At 41.2% G+C, this 25265-nt stretch overlaps 1 protein-coding gene across 2 annotated transcripts in view; it reads left to right on the forward strand.

Moving 5' to 3' along the window:
- Nucleotides 1-25265, forward strand: part of arap2 (ArfGAP with RhoGAP domain, ankyrin repeat and PH domain 2) — a 321200-nt gene that overhangs the window by 110872 nt on the left and 185063 nt on the right. For both annotated transcript variants that reach the window (XM_061961001.1, XM_061961002.1), the window contains exon 10: nt 446-552. In XM_061961001.1, coding sequence (XP_061816985.1) covers nt 446-552 — 107 coding nt within the window. The remainder of the gene's footprint in view (nt 1-445; nt 553-25265) is intronic.

Raw genomic sequence — 25265 nt, forward strand, 5'->3', positions numbered from 1 at the left:
GCGCAAGACCAAGTATAGCTCAGTGGTTAAGACTGTTGACTAGGAAAGTAGAGCCAAAATAATCCGAAACATTTAATAAAGTCAAATACAAATAAGGCAACAAGAGGAGTATCCCACACTTCCCTTTTGTAAAGTAAATCTGAACAGCAGACATGGGCATCTACATCAACAATATGATTTTCCTGTGTAGCTGGACAGGACAAATGAAAAAATAAAAATACATTTAACTTGGGATGTCCCGTGGGCCGGATTGTGGACGCTGGCCCGCGGCCGTAGTTTGGGTTCCCCTGATCTAAATGTCTAAATTCAATAGCCGGCATTCATTTAAAAAATAAAAAAAAGTTCATCCATTAGACAGTTTTTCTATCTTTCTCCCCCTAATGAGTGTACCACAGCAGCTATTGATGTTTTTATTCTAAGTCTCGATCTCTTTGTGCCCCTCAAGGATTACAAAGCGGGCCTGGCTATTTGCGAAGTGGAGCTGACGGCTGCCAATATACGAGACCTGGACCGCCGGGTCTTCGAAATCAACACGCCTTTCAAGAACTTCTGGTACGTTTGTGTGTAGCTTCACTAGAAAGAGTAAAACATTATAATTTTTTTTGTAATAGTATTTCACAGATTTGAAGGTTAGTTTGTGGTGTAAAACAACAACCAAATATATGATTTTTAATATATATTTGAATACTTTCATGAAAAACATTTAAATAAATAAGTGCTGTCAAATGATAATTTTTTAAATCATATTAATTACACTATTTAGATTGATCATGAGTAATCACAGTTAAAATATTTGCTTTCAGAATTCAAATTAGCTTAAAATACCCCACATTTTCACACAAATTTAGTTTTATTCTCACTGTTTATTAAGAATTATATGCACATTTTGGAAGTCTTTGCAACAATGTAGCGAACAAGGGGCGGCGTGGCTCAGATGGTAGAGCGGCCGTGCCAGCAACTCGAGGAAAGAGACTTTACCCACCTTGCTCCTGATGAGTCGTGGTTGCATGGCAGCTTCTGCCATCATTGTGTGAATATGTGTGCGAAGGAGTGAATGCAATGTGTAATGTAAAGCGCTTTTGGTATCATTTCAGGTATAGTAAAGCACTATATAAATACTTAGACTTAGACTTAGACTTCCTTTTTATTGTCATTCAAATTTGAACTTTACAGCACAGATAAGAACGAAATTCTGTTACATTAGCTCATGGTAGTGCAGGATAAAAAAGCAATACGGTGCATGTATAAATAAATAAATATATATAAATAATATATATAATATATATATAAAATAAATAAATATATATAATATATATAAATAAATAAATAGATTACTGTACAGATAAATATATTGCAATTTTTCACATGCGTCCAGGTTTATGGATGTATGTTATATTGTCTTTTTTATTCCAGCGAGTTAATCCATTTTGGGGGGAGTTGAGGGGATTATTTAATTATGATGCGTTCAAGAGTCTTACGGCCTGAGGGAAGAAGCTGTTACAGAACCTGGAGGTTCTGCTTCGGAGGCTGTGGAACCTCTTTCTAGAGTCCAGCAGTGAAAGCAGTCTTTGGTGGGGGTGGGAGGAGTCTTTGCAGATTTTCTGAGCCCTAGTCAGGCAGCGGCTTTTTGCGATCTCCTGGATACAGATACAGAACATTTATCAAACAAGGTATGGATGTGCTTTAATACATACTGTGGTAAACACACTAGGGCTGTTCGGTATACCGGTACTGATAAAGTACCGCGATACTAATTGATTGAAATCGATACTATACTGCCTTTGAAAAGTACCGGTACCGTTTTTTCATTTGAATGCCCACTGTGTGCTTAAATAAATACAATTGATAATAAATAATAATAAATGGTTGTCTATCTGTGTTGGCCCTGCGATGTGGCGGTGACTTGTCCAGGGTGTACTCTGCCTTCCGCCCGGGTGCAGCTGGGCTTGTCGCCAAAAAGGGACAAGCGGTAGAAATGGATGGATGGATAATAATGAACATGTTTCTTAAATAAACTGTAAATTAAAATACAACTTCACCCCTTCAAGCAATAATTTTTGCGCTTAAGAAACTTCTCTTGATGGATTGTATTGTGCCTCAACATACGAGTATTATTATGGTGTGTGTATAAGGTAAGACATACTGTATCATCTGGCGTTTTATTTCGCAATATTATGCAAAACCAACTTTTCTTACCTTAGGGCACCTGCTGATCTGTATTTGGGATCTGCAAAAGTCCTGAAAATTTGCGCATGTCCGCCTTTGTAGTCCGTAGTCGATAAGCTTCTTCTCTTTCTCTATCTTCTTGTTATGGGACATTCATCCTCCGCTGTTGCCATTTCTAATATAAAGTAGTGTAAAGTTCTTACTTATATCTGTCTCACCATGAATGCGCTAAAACATACCGGTGTAGTGAGTTTACATTATTCACCCAAGGAACTTTACTTATTAGAGAGTTCTGGTTGGACGGTTTTTCACGGGACACATTTCCGGCGTTGTTCTTGCACTCTTGAGCCACGGATGAGGAGATGCTGCTCCGTTATTGATAAAGTCTGAATATCATTAGAACAGTTAGCTCCATCTTTTGACACTTCTTCCACTCCCGTCCTTGCACGCTACACCACTACAGCAAAGATGACGGAGAAAAGACGCTGCCGAAGGTGAGTCACGTAAATAAGACCGCCCACAAAATGGCGCATCGGGAAGCGACTGTCAGAAAGCGGCTTGAAGATGATCTGTAAAACATAATCTATGCAACATTTTGACCAAAGGACCACCATTACATGTTATGTAGACCAGTAGTTTTCAACCACTGTGCCGCAGCACACTAGTGTGCCGTGAGATACAGTCTGGTGTGCTGTGGGAGATTATCTAATTTCACCTATTTGGGTTAAAAATATTTTTTGCAAACCAGTAAATATAGTCTGCAAATGACGTGTTGTTGTTGAGTGTCTGTGCTGTCTGGAGCTCGGCAGAGTAACTATGTTATACTCTTTCATATCAGTAGGTGGCAGCAGGTAGCTAATTGCTTTGTAGATGTCGGAAACAGCGGGAGGCAGTGTCTAATGCTTAAACCAAAAATAAACAAAAGGTGAGTGCATCTAAGAAAAGGCATTAAAGCTTAATGAAGGCTATGCAGAACGAAACTAAAACTGAAATGGCTACTAAGTAAACAAAAACGGAATGCTTGACGACAGCAAAGACTTACTGTGGAGCAAAGACGACGTCCACAATGTACATCCGAACATGACATGACAATCAACAATGTCCCCACAAAGAATGATGAAAAACAACTGAAATATTCTTGATTGCTAAAACAAAGTACTGTAGATGCGGTAAATATCGCTCAAAGAAGGACATGAAACTGCTACAGGAAAATACCAAAAAAAGAGAAAAAGCCACCAAAATAGGAGGGCAAGACAAGAACTAAAACAGTGCACACAGGAATACACAAACAAACTCAAAATAAGTCGGGGTGTGTTGTGACAGGTGGTGACAGTACACCCACTTTGAGACAAGAGCTATAGTCATGCATGGTTGGTTATGGTTTAAAGTCATATCCAACAATTGTGACGACTTTTTACTGTCAATGAGTTTCGTTTTTTAATGATTTCTGCTGGTGGCGTGCCTCCGGATTTTTTCAACGCAAAAAATTTGCCTCGGCTCAAAAAAGGTTGAAAAACACTGATGTAGACCACAAGGAAGTGTTTTCAATTTAGAAAATAATTATAATAATATGACTCCTTTAATGCGCCTTATAATCCGGTGCGCCTTTTGTATGAAAATAAACCTGACTAGACCCGCTCATCTGCAGTGCGCCTTATAATCCGGTGCGCCCTATGGTCCGGAAAATACGGTACATTCACTTCCCATGTGTCCCAGGGATGCGCCTCATTTTTCCAAGGAAAAACGATACATTGTGCACAACAAATTTGTTTGAAAACTACTAGGCCACTCGTTGAAGTTGTCCTAAAACAATCCTTGATAGAATTTGTCGCCGACAAATTAATTTCATATTCGGCGACGTCATCGCTCATATTTTTGCCGGACAGTAACAAACATGTGCTTGTCAGCGCATTCGGTGACCGCCGAGCAACATTAAGACAAAAATGTGAACACTAAACATGCCAAAGACACAAATAACTTGCTCTAATAGTAAAGCGACTCTTGGGTTTCATGGCACATCTGGAAGAAAGAGATGCAGATGTGTGAAAAATAACTTATTAAAGGCCTACTGAAACCCACTACTACCGACCACGCAGTTTGATAGTTTTTATATCAATGATGAAATCTTAACATTGCAACACGTGCCAATACGGCCGGGTTAGCTTACTAAAGTGCAATTTTAAATTTTGCGCGAAATATCCTGCTGAAAACGTCTCAGTATGATGATGTCAGTGCGTGACGTCACAGATTGTAGAGGACATTTTGGGACAGCATGGTGGCCAGCTATTAAGTCGTCTGTTTTCATCGCAAAATTCCACAGTATTCTGGACATCTGTGTTGGTGAATCTTTTGCAATTTGTTCAATGAACAATGGAGACAGCAAAGAAGAAAGCTGTAGGTGGGAAGCGGTGTATTGCGGCCGACTGCAGCAACACAAACACAGCCGGTGTTTCATTGTTTACATTCCCGAAAGATGACAGTCAAGCTTTACCATTGGCCTGTGGAGAACTGGGACAACAGAGACTCTTACCAGGAGGACTTTGAGTTGGATGCGCAGACGCGGTACCGTGAGTACGTATGCAGCTGCGGCTTCCAAACATTTGATCGCTTGCCCGTACGTGCGTGCCGCTATGTGCATGTCACGTACGTAACTTTGGGGACTTTGGGGAAATATATGTGCTGTATGAACTTTGGGGAGGTGAACGGTACTTTGGGCTGTGGGATTGAGTGTGTTGTGCAGGTGTTTGAGTTGTATTGGCGGCTTATATGGACGGGAGGGGGGAGGTGTTTGTTATGCGGGATTAATTTGTGGCATATTAAATATAAGCCTGGTTGTGTTGTGGCTATTCTTGTGTTTATTTACTGTTTTAGTCATTCCCAGCTGAATATCAGGTCCCACCCGCCTCTCACAGCATCTTCCCTATCTGAATCGCTCCCACTGCCCTCTTGTCCTTCACTCTCACTTTCCTCATCCACGAATCTTTCATCCTCGCTCAAATTAATGGGGAAATCGTCGCTTTCTCGGTCCGAATCGCTCTCGCTGCTGGTGGCCATGATTGTAAACAATGTGCAGATGTGAGGAGCTCCACAACCTGTGACGTCACGCTACTCGTCTGCTACTTCCGTTACAGGCAAGGCTTTTTTATCAGCGACCAAAAGTTGCGAACTTTATCGTCGATGTTCTCTACTAAATCCTTTCAGCAAAAATATGGCAATATCGCAAAATGATCAAGTATGACACGTAGAATGGACCTGCTATCTCCGTTTAAATAAGAAAATCGCATTTCAGTAGGCCTTTAAGTATGATTTTAGGCAAAGTCCGCCAGCTAAACTTTGTTTATATACACCTGTGTGCATCTTTCTAAACACACCACCATTTTTCTTTTTGAGGAAGCTAGATATCTTAAAGTTCTTTTATTTTTTTAAATGTAAACAACGGACAGTCAAAATAGCTATTTTGACTTTCCTTTGTTTACATAAAAAAATGACTATTTGTTTTTATTATTTGCCTGCCATTGCTTTTAAAAGGACAAACGTTTAACTGTGTTGTTATTTTTGCAACAGCTTAATGAGCAGCACAGTTACAGCATAAATAAATATTTATGAATAAAGTACAGTAGTCATCTTTGTTGTTAATTAGCACATGCCTAAAAATATCTTTGGATTAATTCAAAAGCCGATGGCTAAATTACAACTACTAAATTTGCTTTCACTGCCCGATGCCTTGCTCATTTGTGTCGATGGTGCTTTGACGCTTAGGGGACGTGCTGTAACAAAATAGAAAAAGAAACAAAAAAAGGAGATTGTGGAATGTGGAATTGCTGGATATGCTCTGGTGTAAATTTTCCTCCACAGTCACATTTATAACCCTCTTTCTGAATATGTTTGTCTATCTACAAAACCCAACACCAGTAAAGTTGGCACGTTGTGTAAATTGTAAATAAAAACAGAATACAATGATTTGCCAATCACTTTTTAACTTTCAACTTCAATTGAATAGACTGCAAAGACAAGATATTTAATATTCAAACTAAGAAACTTCATTTTTTTTGCAAATAATCATTAACTTAGAATTTAATGGCAGCAAAAAGTTGGCACAAGGGCATTTTTAGCACTGTGTTACATGGCCTTTCCTTTTAACAACACTCAGTAAACGTTTGGGAACTGAGGAGACACATTTTTTAAGCTTTTCAGGTGAAATTATTTCCCATTCTTGCTTGATGTACAGCTTAAGTTGATCTCCGTTGTGGTATTTTAGGCTTCATAATGCGCCACACATTTTCAATGGGAGACAGGTCTGGACTACAGGCAGGCCAGTCTAGTACCCACACTCTTTTACTATGAAGTCACACTGTTGTAACACTTGGCTTGGCATTGTCTTGCTGAAATAAGCAGGGGCGTCCATGATAATGTTGCTTGGATGGCAACATATGTTGCTCCAAAACCTGTATGTACTTTTCAGCATTAATGGCGCCTTCACAGATGTGTAAGTTACCCATGTCTTGGGCACTAATACACCCCCATAACATCACAAATAATGACTTTTGAACATTGCGCCTAGAACAATCCGGATGTTTCTTTTCCTCTTTGGTCCAGAGGACACGACGTCCACAGTTTCCAAAAACAATTTGCAATGTGGACTTATTAGACCACAGAACACTTTTTCACTGTGCATCAGTCCATCTTAGATGAGCTCGGGCCCAGCGAAGCCGGCGGCGTTTCTGGGTGTTGTTGATAAATGGCTTTCGCTTTGCATAGTTGAGTTTTAACTTGCGAACTGTAGTTAATGACAGTGGTTTTCTGAAGTGTTCCTGAGGGATTCAAGGTCCGTAATATCATCGTTTATGTGCATTGATTTATCCAGATTCTCTGAACCTTTTGATGATATTACGGACCGTAGATGGTGAAATCCCTAAATTCCTTGCAATCGCTGGTTGAGAAATTTTGTTTTTAAACTGTTCGACAATTTGCTCACGCATTTGTTCACAAAGTGGTGACCCTCGCCCCATCCTTGTTTGTGAATGACTGAGCATTTCATGGAAGCTGTTTTTATACCTAATCATGGCACCCACCTGTTCCCAATTAGCCTGTTCACCTGTGGGATGTTCCAAATAAGTGTTGGATGAGCATTGTGACAGCTTTTTTGAAACATGTTGCAGGCATCAAATTCCAAATGAGCTAATATTTGCAAAAAAATACCATTTTCCAGTTCGAACATTAAATATCTTGTCTTTGCAGTCTATTCAATTGCACATAAGTTGAAAAGGATTTGCAAATCATTGTATTCTGTTTTTATTTACGATTTACACAACGTGCCAACTTCACTGCTTTTGGGGTTTGTATTTATATATCTGATATTGTACCTGATACTATTGTTAATATTTTTGACATGTTACTTATTTATGTGATGTGTAATGTAATATGCTTGTAATGTAACTTGATAAAGCATTGAAAAAAATCAAATAGCTAAATGACATCACTAACTTCAGAACTGTATCAAGACTGTTACACCAACTTGTAGTTACACTTTTAAGACAAAAGCTCTTCATCTTCCTTATTAATTCCAAGTCAGTGTGCTCAAGACTGAGCTTGTTTGTGCACAAGCTGATAAAGTTTACACAGATGTTTTCGCACACAGTTGGCGATCTCAATGATTAAAGTCTGCATATTAATTTATTACCAATTTGAACAGGGAAGTTTGCCAAACATGATGAATATGTAAAAATACAGCCTGTGATCAAGCTGAATTTTCAGGGAAAATCATTTTTATTCAACACACACACACACACACACACACACACACACACACACACACACACACACACACACACACACACACACACACACACACACACACACACACACACACACACACACAGAGCAATGCTTTTTGCTTTTTCTCGCCACGCAGCAGGGCAGAATAGGTCACATAACTACGATCATTAATAAATAAAAGGTGCAAGATTTACAGTATTATCAGGAAATGATCAGAGACATTTCAGATTGCTAAACCATTAATTAAAGCAATCTATAGCTATAACAGCCTGAAAAACTACACAAAACGTCAGCTGTTAATAACGATTCTCATAGTTTGGACGCACCTGGTAAGAAGTCAAAGTATGACCTACAGTGCATCTGGAAAGTATTCACAGCCATTCACTTTTTTCACGTTTTGTTATATTACAGCTTTATTCCAAAATGGAACGAATAACTTTTTTTCCTCAAAATCCTACAAAACAATAACCCATAAAGACAATTTGAAAAGTTTAGAATATATATATATATATATATATATATTTGCAGATATCCGATATTTCGATATTGTCCAACTCTTAATTACCGATTCCGATATCAACCGATACCGATATATACAGTCGTGGAATTAACACATTATTATGCCTAATTTTGTTGTGATGCCCCGCTGGATGCATTAAACAATGTAACAAGGTTTTCCAAAATAAATCAACTCAAGTTATGGAAAAAAATGGCAACATGGCACTGCCATATTCATTATTGAAGTCACAAAGTGCATTATTTTTTTTAACATGCCTCAAAACAGCAGCTTTTGGGACATGCTCTCCCTGAGAGAGCATGAGGAGGTTGAGGTGGGTGGGGTTGGTGGGGGTGGGGTTTGGGGGGGGGGGTGTAGCGGGGGGGGTGTATATTGTAGCGTTCCGGAAGTGTTAGTGCTGCAAGGGCTTTTGGGTATTTGTTCTGTTGTGTTTATGTTGTGTTACGGTGCGGATGTTCTCCCGAAATGTGTTTGTCATTCTTGTTTGGTGTGGGTTCACAGTGCGGCGCATATTTGTAACAGTGTTAAAGTTGTTTATACGGCCACCCTCAGTGTGACCTGTATGGCTGTTGACCAAGTATGCGTGCATTCACTTGTGTGTGTGGAAAAGCCATAGATATTATGTGATTGGGCCGGCACGCAAAGGCAGTGCCTTGAAGGTTTATTGGTGCTCTGTACTTCTCCCTATGTCCGTGTACACAGCGGCGTTTTAAAATGTCATACATTTTACTTTTTGAAACCGATACCGATCATTTCCGATATTACATTTTTAAGCATATATCGGCCGATGATGTCGGCAGTCCGATATTATCTGACATCTATATATATATATATATATATATGTCAATCAATCAAAGTTTATTTATATAGCCCTAAATCATGAGTGTCTCAAAGGGCTGCACAAGCCACAACGACATCCTCGGCTCAGATCCAACATCAGGGCAAGGAAAAACTCAACCCAATGGGCTACAATGAGAAACCTGGGAGGGGACCGCAGATGTGGGGATCCCCCCCCTGGGCGACCGGTGCAATGGACGTCGAGTGGATCTAGTATATCTAACTTCAAAAAAATTACATGTACATAAGTATTCACAGCCTTTGCTCAATACTTTGTTGATGCACCTTTGGCAGCAATTACAACCTAAAGTATTTTTGAATACTTTAGCCACAAGCTTGACGCACCTATCTTTGGGCAGTTTCACTCATTCCTCTTTGCGGCATCTCTCAAGCTCTATCAGGTTGGATGGGAAGCGTTGGTTTTCATCCAGGATGTCTCTGTACATTGTTGCATTCATCTTAGTCTAGTCAGGGAGGTGACCAAGAACCACATGGTTCCTCTGAGTGGAGAGTGGAGAACTTTCCAGAAGGACAACCATCCCTGCAGTAATCCACCAATCAGGCTTGTGTGGTAGAGTGGCCAGACGGAAGCCATTTCTTAGTAAAAAATTTCCCAAAATGCACCCGAAAGACTCTCAGACCATGAGAAACAAAATTCTCTGGTCTGATGAGACAAAGATTGAACTCTTTGGCGTGAATGCCAGGCATCATGTTTGGAGGAAATTAGGCACCGCTCATCCCCAGGCCAATACCATCCCTACAGTGAAGCAAGGTGGTGGCAGCATCATGCTGTGGGGATGTTTTTCAGTGGCAGGAACTGGGTGGCTAGTCAGGTTAGAGGGAAATATGACTGCAGCAATATACAGAGACATCCTGGATGAAAAATCAATGCTTCCTATCCAACCTGATGGAGCTTGAGAGGTGCAGTAAAGAGGAATGGACCAAACTGCCCCAAAGTTAGGTGTGCCAATTTTGTGGCATCGCATTCAAAAAGACTTGAGGCTGTAGCTGATGCCAAAGGTGCATCAACAAAGTTAGTCTTCAACCAGAAGTCTTCTACAAAAGCGTTTAAAAGAATTTGGCAATGCATCCACCTAACCTCGCAATCGCACACCACGTGTAAACACACCAGCCCAGGACCTGCACATCCAGCATCTTCACCTCCAAGATGGTCTGACACCAGCCACCCAAACAGCTGCTGAAACAATGGCTTTGCACAACCAAGAGATTTCTGCACAAACCGTTCAGAAAACTTCCTAGGAATGCTCATCTGCATGCTCGTCGTGGTCATCGTGGTCTCGACATGACTGCAGGTCATTGTCACATGCTCACATTCGATGGGGTATGGCACTTTTGAGAGGTGTTTTCTTCTCGGATTAATCTCGATTTTAATTGTTCATGACAGTGGCAGCGTGTATGGCGTCTTGTGGGTGAGCAGTTTGCTGATGTCACCGTAGTGCAGGGGTCGGCAACCCAAAATGTTGGACCAAAAATAGAAAATAAAAATCTGTCTGGAGCCGCAAAAAATTAAAAGTCTTAAACAAGTGTTATAATGAAGGCAACGCATGATGTAAATTCCCATGTTAGCTATATTAGCCTACTATCAAATGCTGACGCAAATCTTTGTTGACAGAAATGTTCTATTTTAATTTTTATTCTACACATTTTTGCAACATTGGAAAACATTAGTAAAATGGAGGCTTCTTACAGAATAAGATAACTTCTGGAAATTACTGGCTCAGAATGGCCAAAGGTATAGATGTGTGTGTCCACGTTTAAGGAAATTGCATGCTGTCTTCTTCTAATGGATTTATTACCATCTTTGCAAGCTGGGTAGCGTTTGCTGTGGTCTGGAACAACACGGCGCACAAAGAACTATCAGAAATGCAGCCAATATTACATACAGATACTGTGTCATGAGACATGCAAATATAAATTAGATACACAGAGGACATAAGTAAAGGAAATTAAAAGAGCTCAAATATACCTACAAATGAGGCATAATGATGCAATATGTACATACAGCTAGCCTAAATAGCATGTTAGCCTTGATTAGCTTGCAGTCACGGATTGACCAAATATGCCTGATAAGCACTCCAGCAAATCAAAACAATCAACAAAGCTCACCTTTGTGCATTCACGCACAGCATAAAACGTTTGGTGTACAAAATGAGACTGTCATGTCTGTGTTGATCATGTTTTTGTTTGGCCATGTGCTGTCTGGTTTTGGACTCTTTTTAGTTCCTGCTTTTCACTCCCTTGTCTTGTTTCCATGGTTACCCATTAGTTTCACCTGTTCCACGTTTGGACTCATTGTGCACTCTTGTTTTGTCACCATAGCAACCATTAGTTTTCACCTGTCACGTCACGCACCTGTTTCACATTTTGAGTCACGCACCTGTTTTCGCTAATCATGTCTGTAGTATTTAAGTTCATTGTTTTCAGTTTGTCTTTCTGGCGACATCATACCCCTGTCACACTCTGTTTACCTCTGCGCACTTCATGCCATGTCCAAGTAAGTTTTTTCGATTCATGCCACAGTTAGCGACTTTTGTTCATGTCCTTAGTTTTTTTGCCCATGTGCAAGTATTTGTTTCATTTGTCAAGTTTGTACTTCCGCCTTGTGCGTGCCTATAGTTTGTTCCTTTTGTTATAGTAAAATTAAATATGTATTCACCTGCAAGTTATATCTGGTCCAAATCTTTTGCACCTCGGGAGAACAAACCACGCAACAGTCCCAGTCATGACAGAGACAAAGAAGGAGTGGCATAAAACTTTCTGTGGCAGCGTCGGAGAAAGTTGTACATGAAAACAAACTATGATGAGTTCAAGGATCGCTGAAAACGGTGCTTGCCAAATACTCTCATCAGTGAATCATGTATAATATAAACCATGGGATTTTTAACAATTAGGAAGGTTTGTGTCATGTTTGTTCTCCTACAGAAAATATATTAAAACAATTTTTTTTTTCTTCATCTTTTTCCGTTATCACACATCGCTGAAAGAGGTCCAGGGAGCCAATAGGGCGGCGCTACAGAGCCACGGGTTGCTGACCCCCGCCGTAGTGGATGGATTGGCCCGTGGTGGCAGTGGGGTTATGGTATTGGTGTGTTATGGACAACAAACCTTGATGAGATCACAAAGTCCAATGTTGTGCCATTCATCAGCGGCTATCAAATTATGTTGCATCATCAGCTGAAAGAGGCTGAGAAGTTCCTGTATATTGATGCTCAATTGGATGGATTACCCTCTGCAAAGGAAAAGTGCTCACCGACACAGATTATAACATCTTTGTGAACCATATTTAAATGATACCATTCTTTTGTCTACTACAGAAAATATTGAACTCATGAATGACATTCAAATAAATACTAAAGTACGAAAAGTCAAACTAGTTGACTTGCTGAACTAATGTCCAGGCTATGTGGAAATTGGGTTTAGTTTCAATATTCAAAACGAATACAAATATTCTGTCAAGGCACTTTAATGAAAGATTATATTATACGTATACAGACCTAGTTTTTTTGTTAGGGTTTTTTTTTTTTAATGAAGTGTCGACTTGCAGCTGCGCGTTATCTGCAGAACCTTTGAGGTGACTCGGCAGTCCCTAAGGCCCAACGATCAATAGGCGCGCAGTTGGTTTGAGCCGTAATGGCCCATTTAGAATACAACCATCACAAAGCACGGCCTTGTTTGTTTGTCCACAACATCTTTCTCTCTGTCTCTCTTTTTTTGTCATTCTTTCTGCTCGCCTTTTGTAGATTGACTTGATTTATGTAAGACCCTCCCTCGTCGCTCTACCTGTCCCTCGTCTGTCCAATCGATCTGTTTGTGTCAGCCTTCTTAATGGTCCCGTCGTTTGGCGCTTTCGTTAATAACCTGGACGTAATTGCCATTTTGTGTTGAACTGAGACAAAAAAAAGAGGTGGAATTAAAATGAGCTCCTGAATTGTTTTGATGAGGTGAATGCTGAAAAGGCTTATTTTATTGTGTGTGTGTGGATCCCATCGATTGGTCACCATGACAGCCTTGTGCTACCTGCTCAAGGTGGGGATTAGCCACAAACTCATCTAATCACTTTAGGCTGGGCAGACTCACTTTGGCTTTTCCATTGTTTTGCCGCTGCCACAGATACTATCGCCGGCTTTTATTATTAGCAGTGAGAATGACAATTAGGAAGAGGGGACAAAGACATTCAAGTTTGCAGCAAAGAAAACTTGCTGCTAAGCATTTGGATCTAAGTAAATCTGCAGATAAAGCCTTTTAGCTCAAGGTCATATCAGAGGAAACCTGCTTTGAATGTGAGTGTGTTGACAATATTTGGAACTTGGAGCGGAATTATTCCCTAAAGAAAACGCCTGACATGAAAGGTCTTTGGATTTTCCCCAGTGGAGGAGATATTGGTTCTGAAAGACATGCCTTGAAGTCCATTGTAATGAGGTGGAGGTCATGGTAAAACTACACTTTAAGGTGGTATCCTTACCACTTTTACCATGAATTGATTAACGTGGAACAAGTTGAAACACTTATTCGGGTGTTACCATTTAGTGGTCAATTGTACGGAATATGTACTGTACTGTGCAATCTACTAATAAAAGTTTCAATCAATCAATCAATCAATCCAACAATCTGACTTCTGATTGGCCAATGTTTCTTTGTCATTGGTCCAAATTTCATCTAATCTTCATAGAAGTGTTCCCAAAAGTACAGTGGTAGCATAAATAATCTGTTCTAGAGTCAATCTGTTGCTGTACAGGTACTTCTTGTCATATTAAGTGCAAAAACAAAACAGTCTTCCTTAAAGGGGAACATTATCACAATTTCAGAAGGGTTAAAACCATTAAAAATCAGTTCCCAGTGGCTTATTTTATTTACCGAAGTTTTTTTCAAAATTTTACCCATCACGCAATATCCCTAAAAAAAGCTTCAAAGTGCCTGATTTTAACCATCGTTATATACACCCGTCCATTTTCCTGTGACGTCACATAGTGATGCCAACACAAACAAACATGGCGCATAGAACAGCAAGCTATAGCGACATTAGCTCGGATTCAGACTCGGATTTCAGCGGCTTAAGCGATTCAACAGATTACGCATGTATTGAAACGGATGGTTGTAGTGTGGAGGCAGGTAGCGAAAACGAAATTGAAGAAAAAACTGAAGCTATTGAGCCATATTGGTTTGAACCGTATGCAAGCGAAACCGAAGAAAACGACACGGCAGCCAGCGACACGGGAGAAAGCCAGGACGAATTCGTCGATCGCCTTCTAACCAACGATTGGTATGTGTTTGTTTGGCATTAAAGGAAACTAACAATTATGAACTAGGTTTACAGCATATGAAATACATTTGGCAACAACATGCACTTTGAGAGTGCAGACAGCCCAATTTTCATCAATTAATATATTCTGTAGACATACCCTCATCCGCTCTCTTTTCCTGAAAGCTGATCTGTCCAGTTTTGGAGTTGATGACAGCTGGCCAGGGAAGCTATGGTCGATATTCTTCTCTTGATCATCTTCGGTGGCATAAGGGACGGTGTGAGCCAAGACATCCAGGGGGTTTAGCTCGCTCGTCTGCGGGAACAAACTGCCACCATTGCTTGCCGTGCTACCGAGGTCCTTTGTCCCTGAATTGCTCACACACTCCGGCAGATTCAATGGGGGTCTGGCGGCAGATTTCTTTGACTTTATCGTTGGAAATGCATCTGCTTTGAGTGTCGCAGGATATCCACACATTCTTGCCATCTCTGTCGTAGCATAGCTTTCGTCGGTAAAGTGTGCGGAACAAACGTCCAATTTCTTGCCACTTTCGCATCTTTGGGCCACTGGTGCAACTTGAATCCGTCCCTGTTCGTGTTGTTACACCCTCCGACAACACACCGAGGACGCATGATGTCTCCAAGGTACAGAAAACAGTCGAAAAAACGGAAAATAACAGAGCTGATTTGACTCGGTGTTTGAGAAAATGGCGGATTGCTTCCCGATGTGACGTCACGTTGTGACATCATCGCTCCGAGAGCCATTATTAGAAAGGCGTTTAATTCGCCAAAATTCACCCATTTAGAGTTCGGAAATCGGTTAAAAAAATATATGGTCTTTTTTCTGCAACATCAAGGTATACAGGTAAAAGTCAGTAAATTAGAATATTTTGAAAAACTTGATTTATTTCAGTAATTGCATTCAAAAGGTGTAACTTGTACATTATATTTATTCATTGCACACAGACTGATGCATTCAAATGTTTATTTCATTTAATTTTGATGATTTGAAGTGGCAACGAATGAAAATCCAAAATTCCGTGTGTCACAAAATTAGAATATTACTTAAGGCTAATACAAAAAAGGGATTTTTAGAAATGTTGGCCAACTGAAAAGTATGAAAATGAAAAATATGAGCATGTACAATACTCAATACTTGGTTGGAGCTCCTTTTGCCTCAATTACTGCGTTAATGCGGCGTGGCATGGAGTCGATGAGTTTCTGGCACTGCTCAGGTGTTATGAGAGCCCAGGTTGCTCTGATAGTGGCCTTCAACTCTTCTGCGTTTTTGGGTCTGGCATTCTGCATCTTCCTTTTCACAATACCCCACAGATTTTCTATGGGGCTAAGGTCAGGGGAGTTGGCGGGCCAATTTAGAACAGAAATACCATGGTCCGTAAACCAGGCACGGGTAGATTTTGCGCTGTGTGCAGGCGCCAAGTCCTGTTGGAACTTGAAATCTCCATCTCCATAGAGCAGGTCAGCAGCAGGAAGCATGAAGTGCTCTAAAACTTGCTGGTAGACGGCTGCGTTGACCCTGGATCTCAGGAAACAGAGTGGACCGACACCAGCAGATGACATGGCACCCCAAACCATCACTGATGGTGGAAACTTTACACTAGACTTCAGGCAACGTGGATCCTGTGCCTCTCCTGTCTTCCTCCAGACTCTGGGACCTCGATTTCCAAAGGAAATGCAAAATTTGCTTTCGTCAGAAAACATGACTTTGGACCACTCAGCAGCAGTCCAGCTCTTTTTTTCCTTAGCCCAGGTGAGACGCTTTTCGCGCTGTTTCTTGGTCAACAGTGGCTTGACACGAGGTATGCGGCAGTTGAAACCCATGTCTTTCAAGCGTCTCTTGGTGGTGGATCTTGAAGCACTGACTCCAGCAGCTGTCCACTCCTGAATCTCCCCCACATTTTTGAATGGTTTTTTTTTCACAATCTTGACCAGGGCGCGGTGATCCCTATCGCTTGTACACTTTTTCTGACCACAGTTTTTCCTTCCCTTTGCCTCTCCATTAATGTGTTTGGACACAGAGCTCTGAGAACAGCCAGCCTCTTCAGCAATAACCTTTTGTGTCTTTCCCTCCTTGTGCAATGTGTCGATGGTTGCCTTTTGGACAGCTGTCAAATCTGAAGTCTTCCCCATGTTTGTGTAGGCTTCAGAACTGGACTGAGAGACCATTTAAAGCCCTTTGCAGGTGTTTTGAGTTAATCAGCTGATTAGTTTGTGGCACCAGGTGTCTTCAAAATTTAACCCTTACACAATATTCTAATTTTGTGACACACGGAATTTTGGATTTTCATTTGTTGCCACTTCAAATCATCAAAATTAAATGAAATAAACATTTGAATGCATCAGTCTGTGTGCAATGAATAAATATAATGTACAAGTTACACCTTTTGAATGCAATTACTGAAATAAATCAAGTTTTTCAAAATATTCTAATTTACTGGCTTTTACCTGTATATTCACGCTTACATAGGTCTGGTGATAGTGTTCCCCTTTAAACGAAACGCACCTCCTGCATTTCACTTGTACACGTTCCTGTTTTCTATACCTTTTGTATCTTACCTAATTTGGGCCACGCTGAAAGGCTGACTTTGGGTGAGAGATGGGGTACACCCTGGACTGGTCGCCAGCCAATCACAGTCCTAATCATATAAATGTAAAAAGACGTTAACCCAGTGGTTCTTAACCTGGGTTCGATCGAACCCTAGGGGTTCGGTGAGTCGCCCTCAGGGGTTCGGCAGAGCCTCCGCCGCATAGGTCAAGACACACCCGACTCATCGTGTAAACACAAACTTCTCCCTGTCGGCGTATTATGGATACCCCCAAACAATGTTCCCTCTAATTTTCCATATGTGTGAGCAAACGCAAAAACTCCTTGAGCATTCGGTGGAGCGCATGTGAGCGATGTCAGACCTGCAGCACACCTGTCCCAAACCTGACTAAATAACAAGTTACATGTTTTATTACTATAATCAAATGAAAGCAGTCATTTCCATGAGATTATTATTATTTTCTACTATAAGTGTTTTGGCCCACTTACAATGACTATAACATATTGTTTTTCATGAGCTGTGTACTAGTATTATATGTCTGGGTGGAGGGTTCCTACTTTGGAAATAATGTGTACCGTATTTTCCGCACTATAAGGCGCACCTAAAAACCACAAATTTTCTCAAAAGCTGACAGTGCGCCTTATAACCCGGTGCGCTTTATATATGGATAAATATTAAGATTCATTTTCATAAAGTTTCGGTCTCGCAACTTCGGTAAACAGCCGCCATCTTTTTTCCCCGTAGAAGAAGCGCGCGGTGCATGCTGGGATATGTGACGTTTCATTTCCATTTGTGTGTTTATGTAAAGACCCCAAAATGGCTCCTATTAAGTGTGTTGTTTGTCTAATTATAAATAATGCAGACGAGGCGTGTTAACTGAGTTCTCAACGTTTACTCACAGCGTGCTCATAACCACATTCTAACTCCCAGCATACAACAACGCTTCTCAGGGCTACCGCGCATGCTCGTCACTATCGTTGCATGCTGGGTAGTGTAGTTGTTATATTTGCTAGCTCATAACATCACATTAAGAGACACGCTTACGCGCTTAATTCAATACTCGCCGTCATTCCGGGTGGATTGACAAAAGACCTCCAGCCGCTAGATATTGGTGTCAACAGGGCATTTGAAGCTAGACTGCTAACTGCGTGGGAACAGTGGATGACAGAAGGCGAACACACGTGACGTTCACCAAGACAGGGAGGCAGGGAGACAGCGCCAGACGACATTTTGGATCCCACATTCGCCCAACTTTTGAATTCGGACAACGAAGGAGAATAATTCGAGGGATTTATGAATGAAGAATAACTTCAGAAAGTGAGCGTTATGTTTATTTTGTGTGTTGTGACATTAACGTTCGAGCAACATTATGTTGCTATTGCTCTGCACTATTTTGAATTTTACTATGTTTGTGATTGCACATTTGCGTACATTTTGGGAGTGAACAGAGTTGTTAGAACGCTGGTTTTTAATATATTATTAAAGTTTGACTGACCTATCTGACTGTTTTTTTTGACATTCCTTTAGCGCAGTTAGATGCGGCTTACAACACCGGGCGGCTTATAGGTGGACAAAGTTTTGAAATATGCCGTTCATTGAAGGCGCGGCTTTTAACCCAGGGCGCCTTATGGTGCGGAAAATACGGTACCCCTTTCAGATATCGCATTTAGTTCCCATTAAAACATTCACATGTTGCACAATGAGATGTAAACATGGGATCATGTGTACATTCCTGTAACTTTCTGCTTGTAAAATATATCTTTATTAGTATTTATTTAATGTAACAACATCATTTTATGATTACGGTTCGGGTTCAGTGAATGCGGATATGAAACTGGTCGGGTTCGGTACCTCCAACAAGGTTAAGAACTAGAGATGCGCGAATAGGCAATTTATTTCATCCGCAAACGCGTCAGAAAGTTGTCAACCATCCGCCATCCACCCGATGTAACGTTTGATCAGAACTGCACCCGCCCGCCATCCGCCCGCACCCGCCCGTTGTTATATATCTAATATTAATATAAAAAAAAAAAAGGGTGAAAACTACGCGAATTGCACCTTGTGCAGACAAGATTTTTCGATCGGACACGGAGGAATTAGCGATGTAAAAGACCACGTTGGGACAAAAAAACACAAGTCTAATGCCGTTGCTAGCGATACAAGTGGAAAACTTTCAACGTTTTTCGTCGCCCAAACAGATTCTTTGGATGTGATAAATGCCGAAGTTTTATTTACGGAGGCAATAATTGAGCATGGATTTCCAATCGCACTGGCTGATCACATGGGACAGTTAAATGTTTGTAATGCAACCTTTAAAAATCATTACGTGGTGATCGCGGTCCCAAAAATAAACTTTTCTTGCATGATAATGTCCAGAAAAATTCGCTTTATATTACTATAGAGTCCTTTTAACGAATGAGTTTGATGGTTTATCACAAACCTTAAATGAAAGAAGTCCTTTGTTCTCCTGCACCATGCATATGCGCTTTGGCCTTGCTTCGTGTTTGGTGCGCAATCCTGTCGGCTGTATTTCACAGCACGACATACTGTTAAAAGTGTTTATACTATTTATGCTTTCAAGTCCAAGTTGAATAAATCTTGTTAAATGTTGACAGCATAACTACCAAAATACAGAAGTATGTCCTTAATATTTTTGCAGTGCTATTTCTGTTGAAAAGTTCAAATGATTACATTAGAGATGTGATGTGCCACTTTTCAAGTGTCTGATGGCTTAAATTAATTTTCATTAATTTTTCATATTTTGAATTCTTTTGAAAGGCTTACAAAAAAAACTACATTTGAATTGTAATCCCATGCTATTGACAGGACTATTAATTTTAATGAAGTTAGCTTACCATGTTTACAGTATGATAATTGTGATAGAAATGTGAATTTTAGGCACAGAATATTTTTTGAACAATTGAACAAGGCAGTAGATTATACAAGTTTGGACAGAAAGTTAATAATGACACCAAATTTTTTATGGAATTGTTTAGTACTGTTTTACCATTTGTTTACTGTAAAAAGTGTTTATACTGTTTATACTTTCAATTAACAAATTGAAGTCTTGTGAAAGGTTGACAGGATAACTGGCATTAACTGTCAAAATAATTTCAAACTATTGAAGTTAGCTTACAGAATAAACATGCCAATCAACCCATATGATTTTTGCTGTAATATTTTTGTTTTGAAAAGTCACTGTGACTGATAGAAAAGTGATGGTTTTAGCAACATTTTAACCTGTCCGAATGCTAATAATCATTTTGCGTCGGGGGGCGAAGCCCTGAACCCTCCACCAGGACTTTGTCCTGGACCTACCGGGGCCTGCGGCCCTTGGACCCTGGCTACTAGGTTTTTCTGATTTCAAAAGTTGGCAGGTATGGTGAGGTTATAAAGCTTTTGCCTGTTAAAGAAAGGAGACTGATCCAATGCAGCACAGACTTTCGCGTGCCACGCTGTCACGACCCAGACGCACACCAGTGCGCAATCATATGGGAGCCGCGCTGAGCGCACCTCCAAGCGCGTCTCGCTGCCGGCGACGGCCGGGTATGGGCCCGACGCTCCAGCGCCATCCATTTTCAGGGCTAGTTGATTCGGCAGGTGGGTTGTTACACACTCCTTAGCGGGTTCCGACTTCCATGGCCACCGTCCTGCTCTCTATATCAACCAGGGTGAGCCCCACCCCTTTCGTGAGCGCACTGCGCGCGGAGTGACCCCTGTTACGCGCCCCCGGCAACAGGGGTGGCGGGCAGGTAAGCTGCGCGGGCGGAGCGCGCGGAGTGACCCATGTTACGAGCCCCCGGCCACGGGGGTGTCGGGCAGGTAAGCTGCTTACCTGCTGCACGTGACGCCGGCCGCGGCGAAGGCGGACGAGGCGGGGTGTCGGTGCGGTGGGCGCGGTAGTGACCCTGGACGTGCGTCGGGCCCTTCTCGCGGATCGCCTCAGCTACGGCTCCCGGTGGGGCCCTCTCGGGGGAAGGGGCCTCGGTCCCGGACCCCGGCGAGGCGTCCCTTCTCCGCTCCGTAAAAGTGTCCATCTCTTTTCTTTTCTTTTCTTCTGTTGTGGCATATGCAGCAGGTGCCTGCTCGTTTTTCGTATGTGGGTAACAACATTTAACTATGTATATATATTTCCGAATTGGTTTAACTGCCACCCGCAAAAAAAAAAAAAAAAAAAAAATCTAATTAATCCGCCCGACCCGACCCGCGCGCGGATAAAATCTTATTTTTTTTAATTTCATCCGCCCGATCCGCGGATAATCCGCGGACTCCGCGGTTGTGTCCGCAAACCGCGCATCTCTATTAAGAACCACTGCGTTAACCACTGTTATTAACAGGGGCGGGCCGTGCGTTTCCCACCGAGACCTTCAGTGACGTCCGACTTCAAAGATTACCTCTCAAAATACCATAATTGATGTCACCACATGACCATTGCTGGAGAAATACTGTACAGGAACACATTTACGCCCTACTGGGCATTGAACAGTATACAAAACGGGTTATTTTCTTGCACATTTAAAAATCAAGTAAAACGCATCAGCAATTAAAACATATCTCATGTGGTACTGTCAAAATTAAAATTGCAAAAAAACATTAAAAGTGAAAACATTTAAGATTGAACTCACAATAAGTAGCACCTATATGATCCCTTGTCGTCGGCTTATTCGAGTGGAAATGGCGGGCATTTCCCAATTATATCGTCAGAACAGCTGAGCTAGCTTCCGGGGTTGGCCGATATCGTTTCACAAGATGTAGTTTTTCTTTAAATATCCTTCTTGAAATTGGCCTTGCAAATACATATCTGCCACCTAATCAACGTTTTGTTCTCCTTCTCTGCTATCCCGGTCTGGCTACGGCGCAACACTTCCCGCTTCCTGCTAAATTGCAACTTGTGAATGGATACTCACTTTGGAATGACAAGTGAGTATCCAATCACAGTCTCGTTAACATCAGGCTACCTAGATAGGCTACTGTCAACAACTTGTGATCTGATTGGCTTTCGCAACTGTCTATCAACTGTGTGTGCTCTCAAATTAATCCGCTAACGGTCCCGGTGAGTATCCAATCATAGGATACGTAAATGTCACGTTCAACCTTAGGCCAGCTAGAAGGTCTTACTGACAACAACTTGTGATCTGATTGCCTATCGCGATTGTCTATCAACTGTATGTCCCCGTTCACTTACAATACCTGGACGCCTGCATTGTTGATTCTGAAGGCCTCTAGCAGATTTAGTACAGCATGGCAACATAAGATAGCTGAATTCTGATTGGATTCAAACTAAAACTAAAAACAACAGTACTGGAACAAGCATAATATGACATGAAGATAATATGAATACTTTTAGATATTTAGGGAAAGTAATTTAAAAAAATAATTTTATCTTTAATTATGATCATGATTTCTGGTTATGTTAGGCCAGCAGAGAAGGCCTTGCTTGCCCTGAGGACACACCACTGGTTAATAATAATGATTAAACAGTCTACGTTAACTTTAATGCATCCTTTGCATTTCACTTTTTACATTCTTAATTGTCAGAACTGTGTAAAGAAGTTTTCCACTGTAAGATAAAACTGTCTTCCTTCCTTGTGGTCAAGATCAGTGTTTCTTAACCACAGGGCTCGTTTTTGGGCAGTGGGCCGGCACAAAATATCTGTTTCTCACTGTTGTCCAAATACACTTTTCCACCACTCCACTTTTGCACCTACCACTCAGTCAACTGACAGACACATTGCGAGCATAAACAAACAGAAGAAGTCTTGAGCAAATGTCATGGAGATATTTCTTAAGCGCAAAAATTATGACCAAGTTGTGACTGTTATTGTTTACTTGTCACATAAATTTAGAGCAACTTTAGGCTCTGACATGGAAAATGTGTTAAAAAATGTTTATGTAGCGATTATAAGGCTGTATTTTCATTTGAACTTTGATTTTATTGACAGTTTATTTAGGAACCATATCTCATATTTATTTATTATTGTTATCGATTTAGTTAGAATGTATTCATTTTAGTACTGCATAATTGTATGCAAATGATTTTTTTTTAAATGTAATTCTTTTTTTGCAGTATACTGGTTGGATTTATTTGTAATTAGTCTGATCCAAACCTTGTTCGGCATATTGTTATTTGTGCTGGTTTATGTGTCGAATAAATAATAGTCTGTGGTTAACACCAGGTTTCATATCATTTAACATGGTTTAGACCTGCTAAAATGTAATTAGGCTAGAATGAAAATTGAGTACTATTAAGATTAAGATTACTGTATTTTTCGGACTATAAGGCACACTTAAAATCCTTTAATTTTCTCAAAAATCGACAGTGCACCTTATAACCCGGTGCACCTAATGTACAGAATAATTCTGATTGTGCTTACCGACCTCTAAGCAATTTTATTTTGTACATGGTGTAATGATAAGTGTGACCAGTAGATGGTAGTCACACGTAAGAGATACGTGTAGACTGCAATATGACGCCAGTAAACAACACCAAAACTTGAAAATAAAGAACATTACACACGGCACTTAAAAATCTGTCAAAATGTTTTAGTACGGCTTTGAAGCCTCACCGCTTGATGGATTGTCGGCCCATTATGGCTATCGTAGTCAGAGGTAGTATTACAAGTATTACTATGGTGTATTACAAGTATTACTATGGTGTGTGTATAAGGACCGCAAAATGGCACCCTGTAGCAGACATATTATCTGGCGTTTTGTTTCACAATATTAGGCAAAACCAGATTTTCTTACCTTCTGGTACCTGCTGATGTGTAGTTGAGATCTGCATAAGTCCTGAAAATTTGTGCACGTCCGCCACTGTAGTCCGTGGCGATGCCGTGGTCGATTAGCTTCTTCTTTTTCACAATCTTCTTGTTATGAGACATTCATCCTCCGCTGTTGCCATTTCTAATATAAAGTAGCGTAAAGTTCTAACTTATATCTCGCTATGGAAGCGCTAAAAACTACCAGTGTAGTGGGTTTACATAATTCACCCACAGAACTTTAGTTGATTAGAGAGTTACGGTCGGTTGTTTTTCACGGGACACATTTCCGGCGTTGTTGTTGCACTAGTGAGCCACGGATGAGAAGATGCTGCTCCGTTGTTGATTTAAGTAAAGTCTGAAAGTCGATAAGCTTCTTCTTTTTTCTATCTTCTTGTTATGTGACATTCATCCTCCGCTGTTGCCATTTCTAATATAAAGTAGCGTAAAGTTCTAACTTATATCTCGCCATGAAAGCGCTAAAACATACCGGTGTAGTGAGTTTACATTATTCACCCAAGGTATTTTAGCTTTTAGAGAGTTCCGGTCGGACAGTTTTTCACGGGACACATTTCCGGCATTGTTGTACTAGTGAGCCATTAATGAGGAGATGCTGCTCCGTTATTGATTTAAGTAAAGTCTGAATGTCATTAAAACAGTTAGCTCCATCTTTTGACACTTCTTCCACTCCCGTCCTTGCACGCTACACCGCTACAACAAAGATGACGGGGAGAAGACGCTGCCGAGGGTGAGCCATGTAAATAAAACCGCCCACAAAACGGCGCATCCTGAAGTGACTGTCAGAAAGCGGCTTGAAGATGATCTGTAAAACATAATCCATTTTGACCAATTTGTTATGTAGACCACAAGTAAGGCTCTGGATGCTTTGGGGCTGTCTTGGTTGACAAGACTCTGCAGCATCGCGTGGACATCGGGGGCGGTACCTCTGGATTGGCAGACCGGGGTGGTGGTTCCTCTCTTTAAGAAGGGGAACTGGAGGGTGTGTTCTAACTATCGTGGGATCACACTCCTCAGCCTTCCCGGTAAGGTCTATTCAGGTGTACTGTAGAGGAGGCTACGCCGGATAGTCGAACCTCGGATTCAGGAGGAACAGTGTGGTTTTCGTCCTGGTCGTGGAACTGTGGACCAGCTCTATACTCTCGGCAGGGTCCTTGAGGTTGCATGGGAGTTTGCCCAACCAGTCTACATGTGCTTTGTGGACTTGGAGAAGGCATTCGACCGTGTCCCTCGGGAAGTCCTGTGGGGAGTGCTCAGAAAGTATGGGGTATCGGACTGTCTGATTTTGGCGGTCCGCTCCCTGTATGATCAGAGTCAGAGCTTGGTCCGCATTTCCGGCAGTAAGTCGGACACGTTTCCAGTGAGGG

The sequence above is a fragment of the Nerophis lumbriciformis genome, linkage group LG05 (assembly GCF_033978685.3).
Source record: "Nerophis lumbriciformis linkage group LG05, RoL_Nlum_v2.1, whole genome shotgun sequence".
In the NCBI taxonomy this organism is placed as follows: Eukaryota; Metazoa; Chordata; class Actinopteri; order Syngnathiformes; family Syngnathidae; genus Nerophis; species Nerophis lumbriciformis.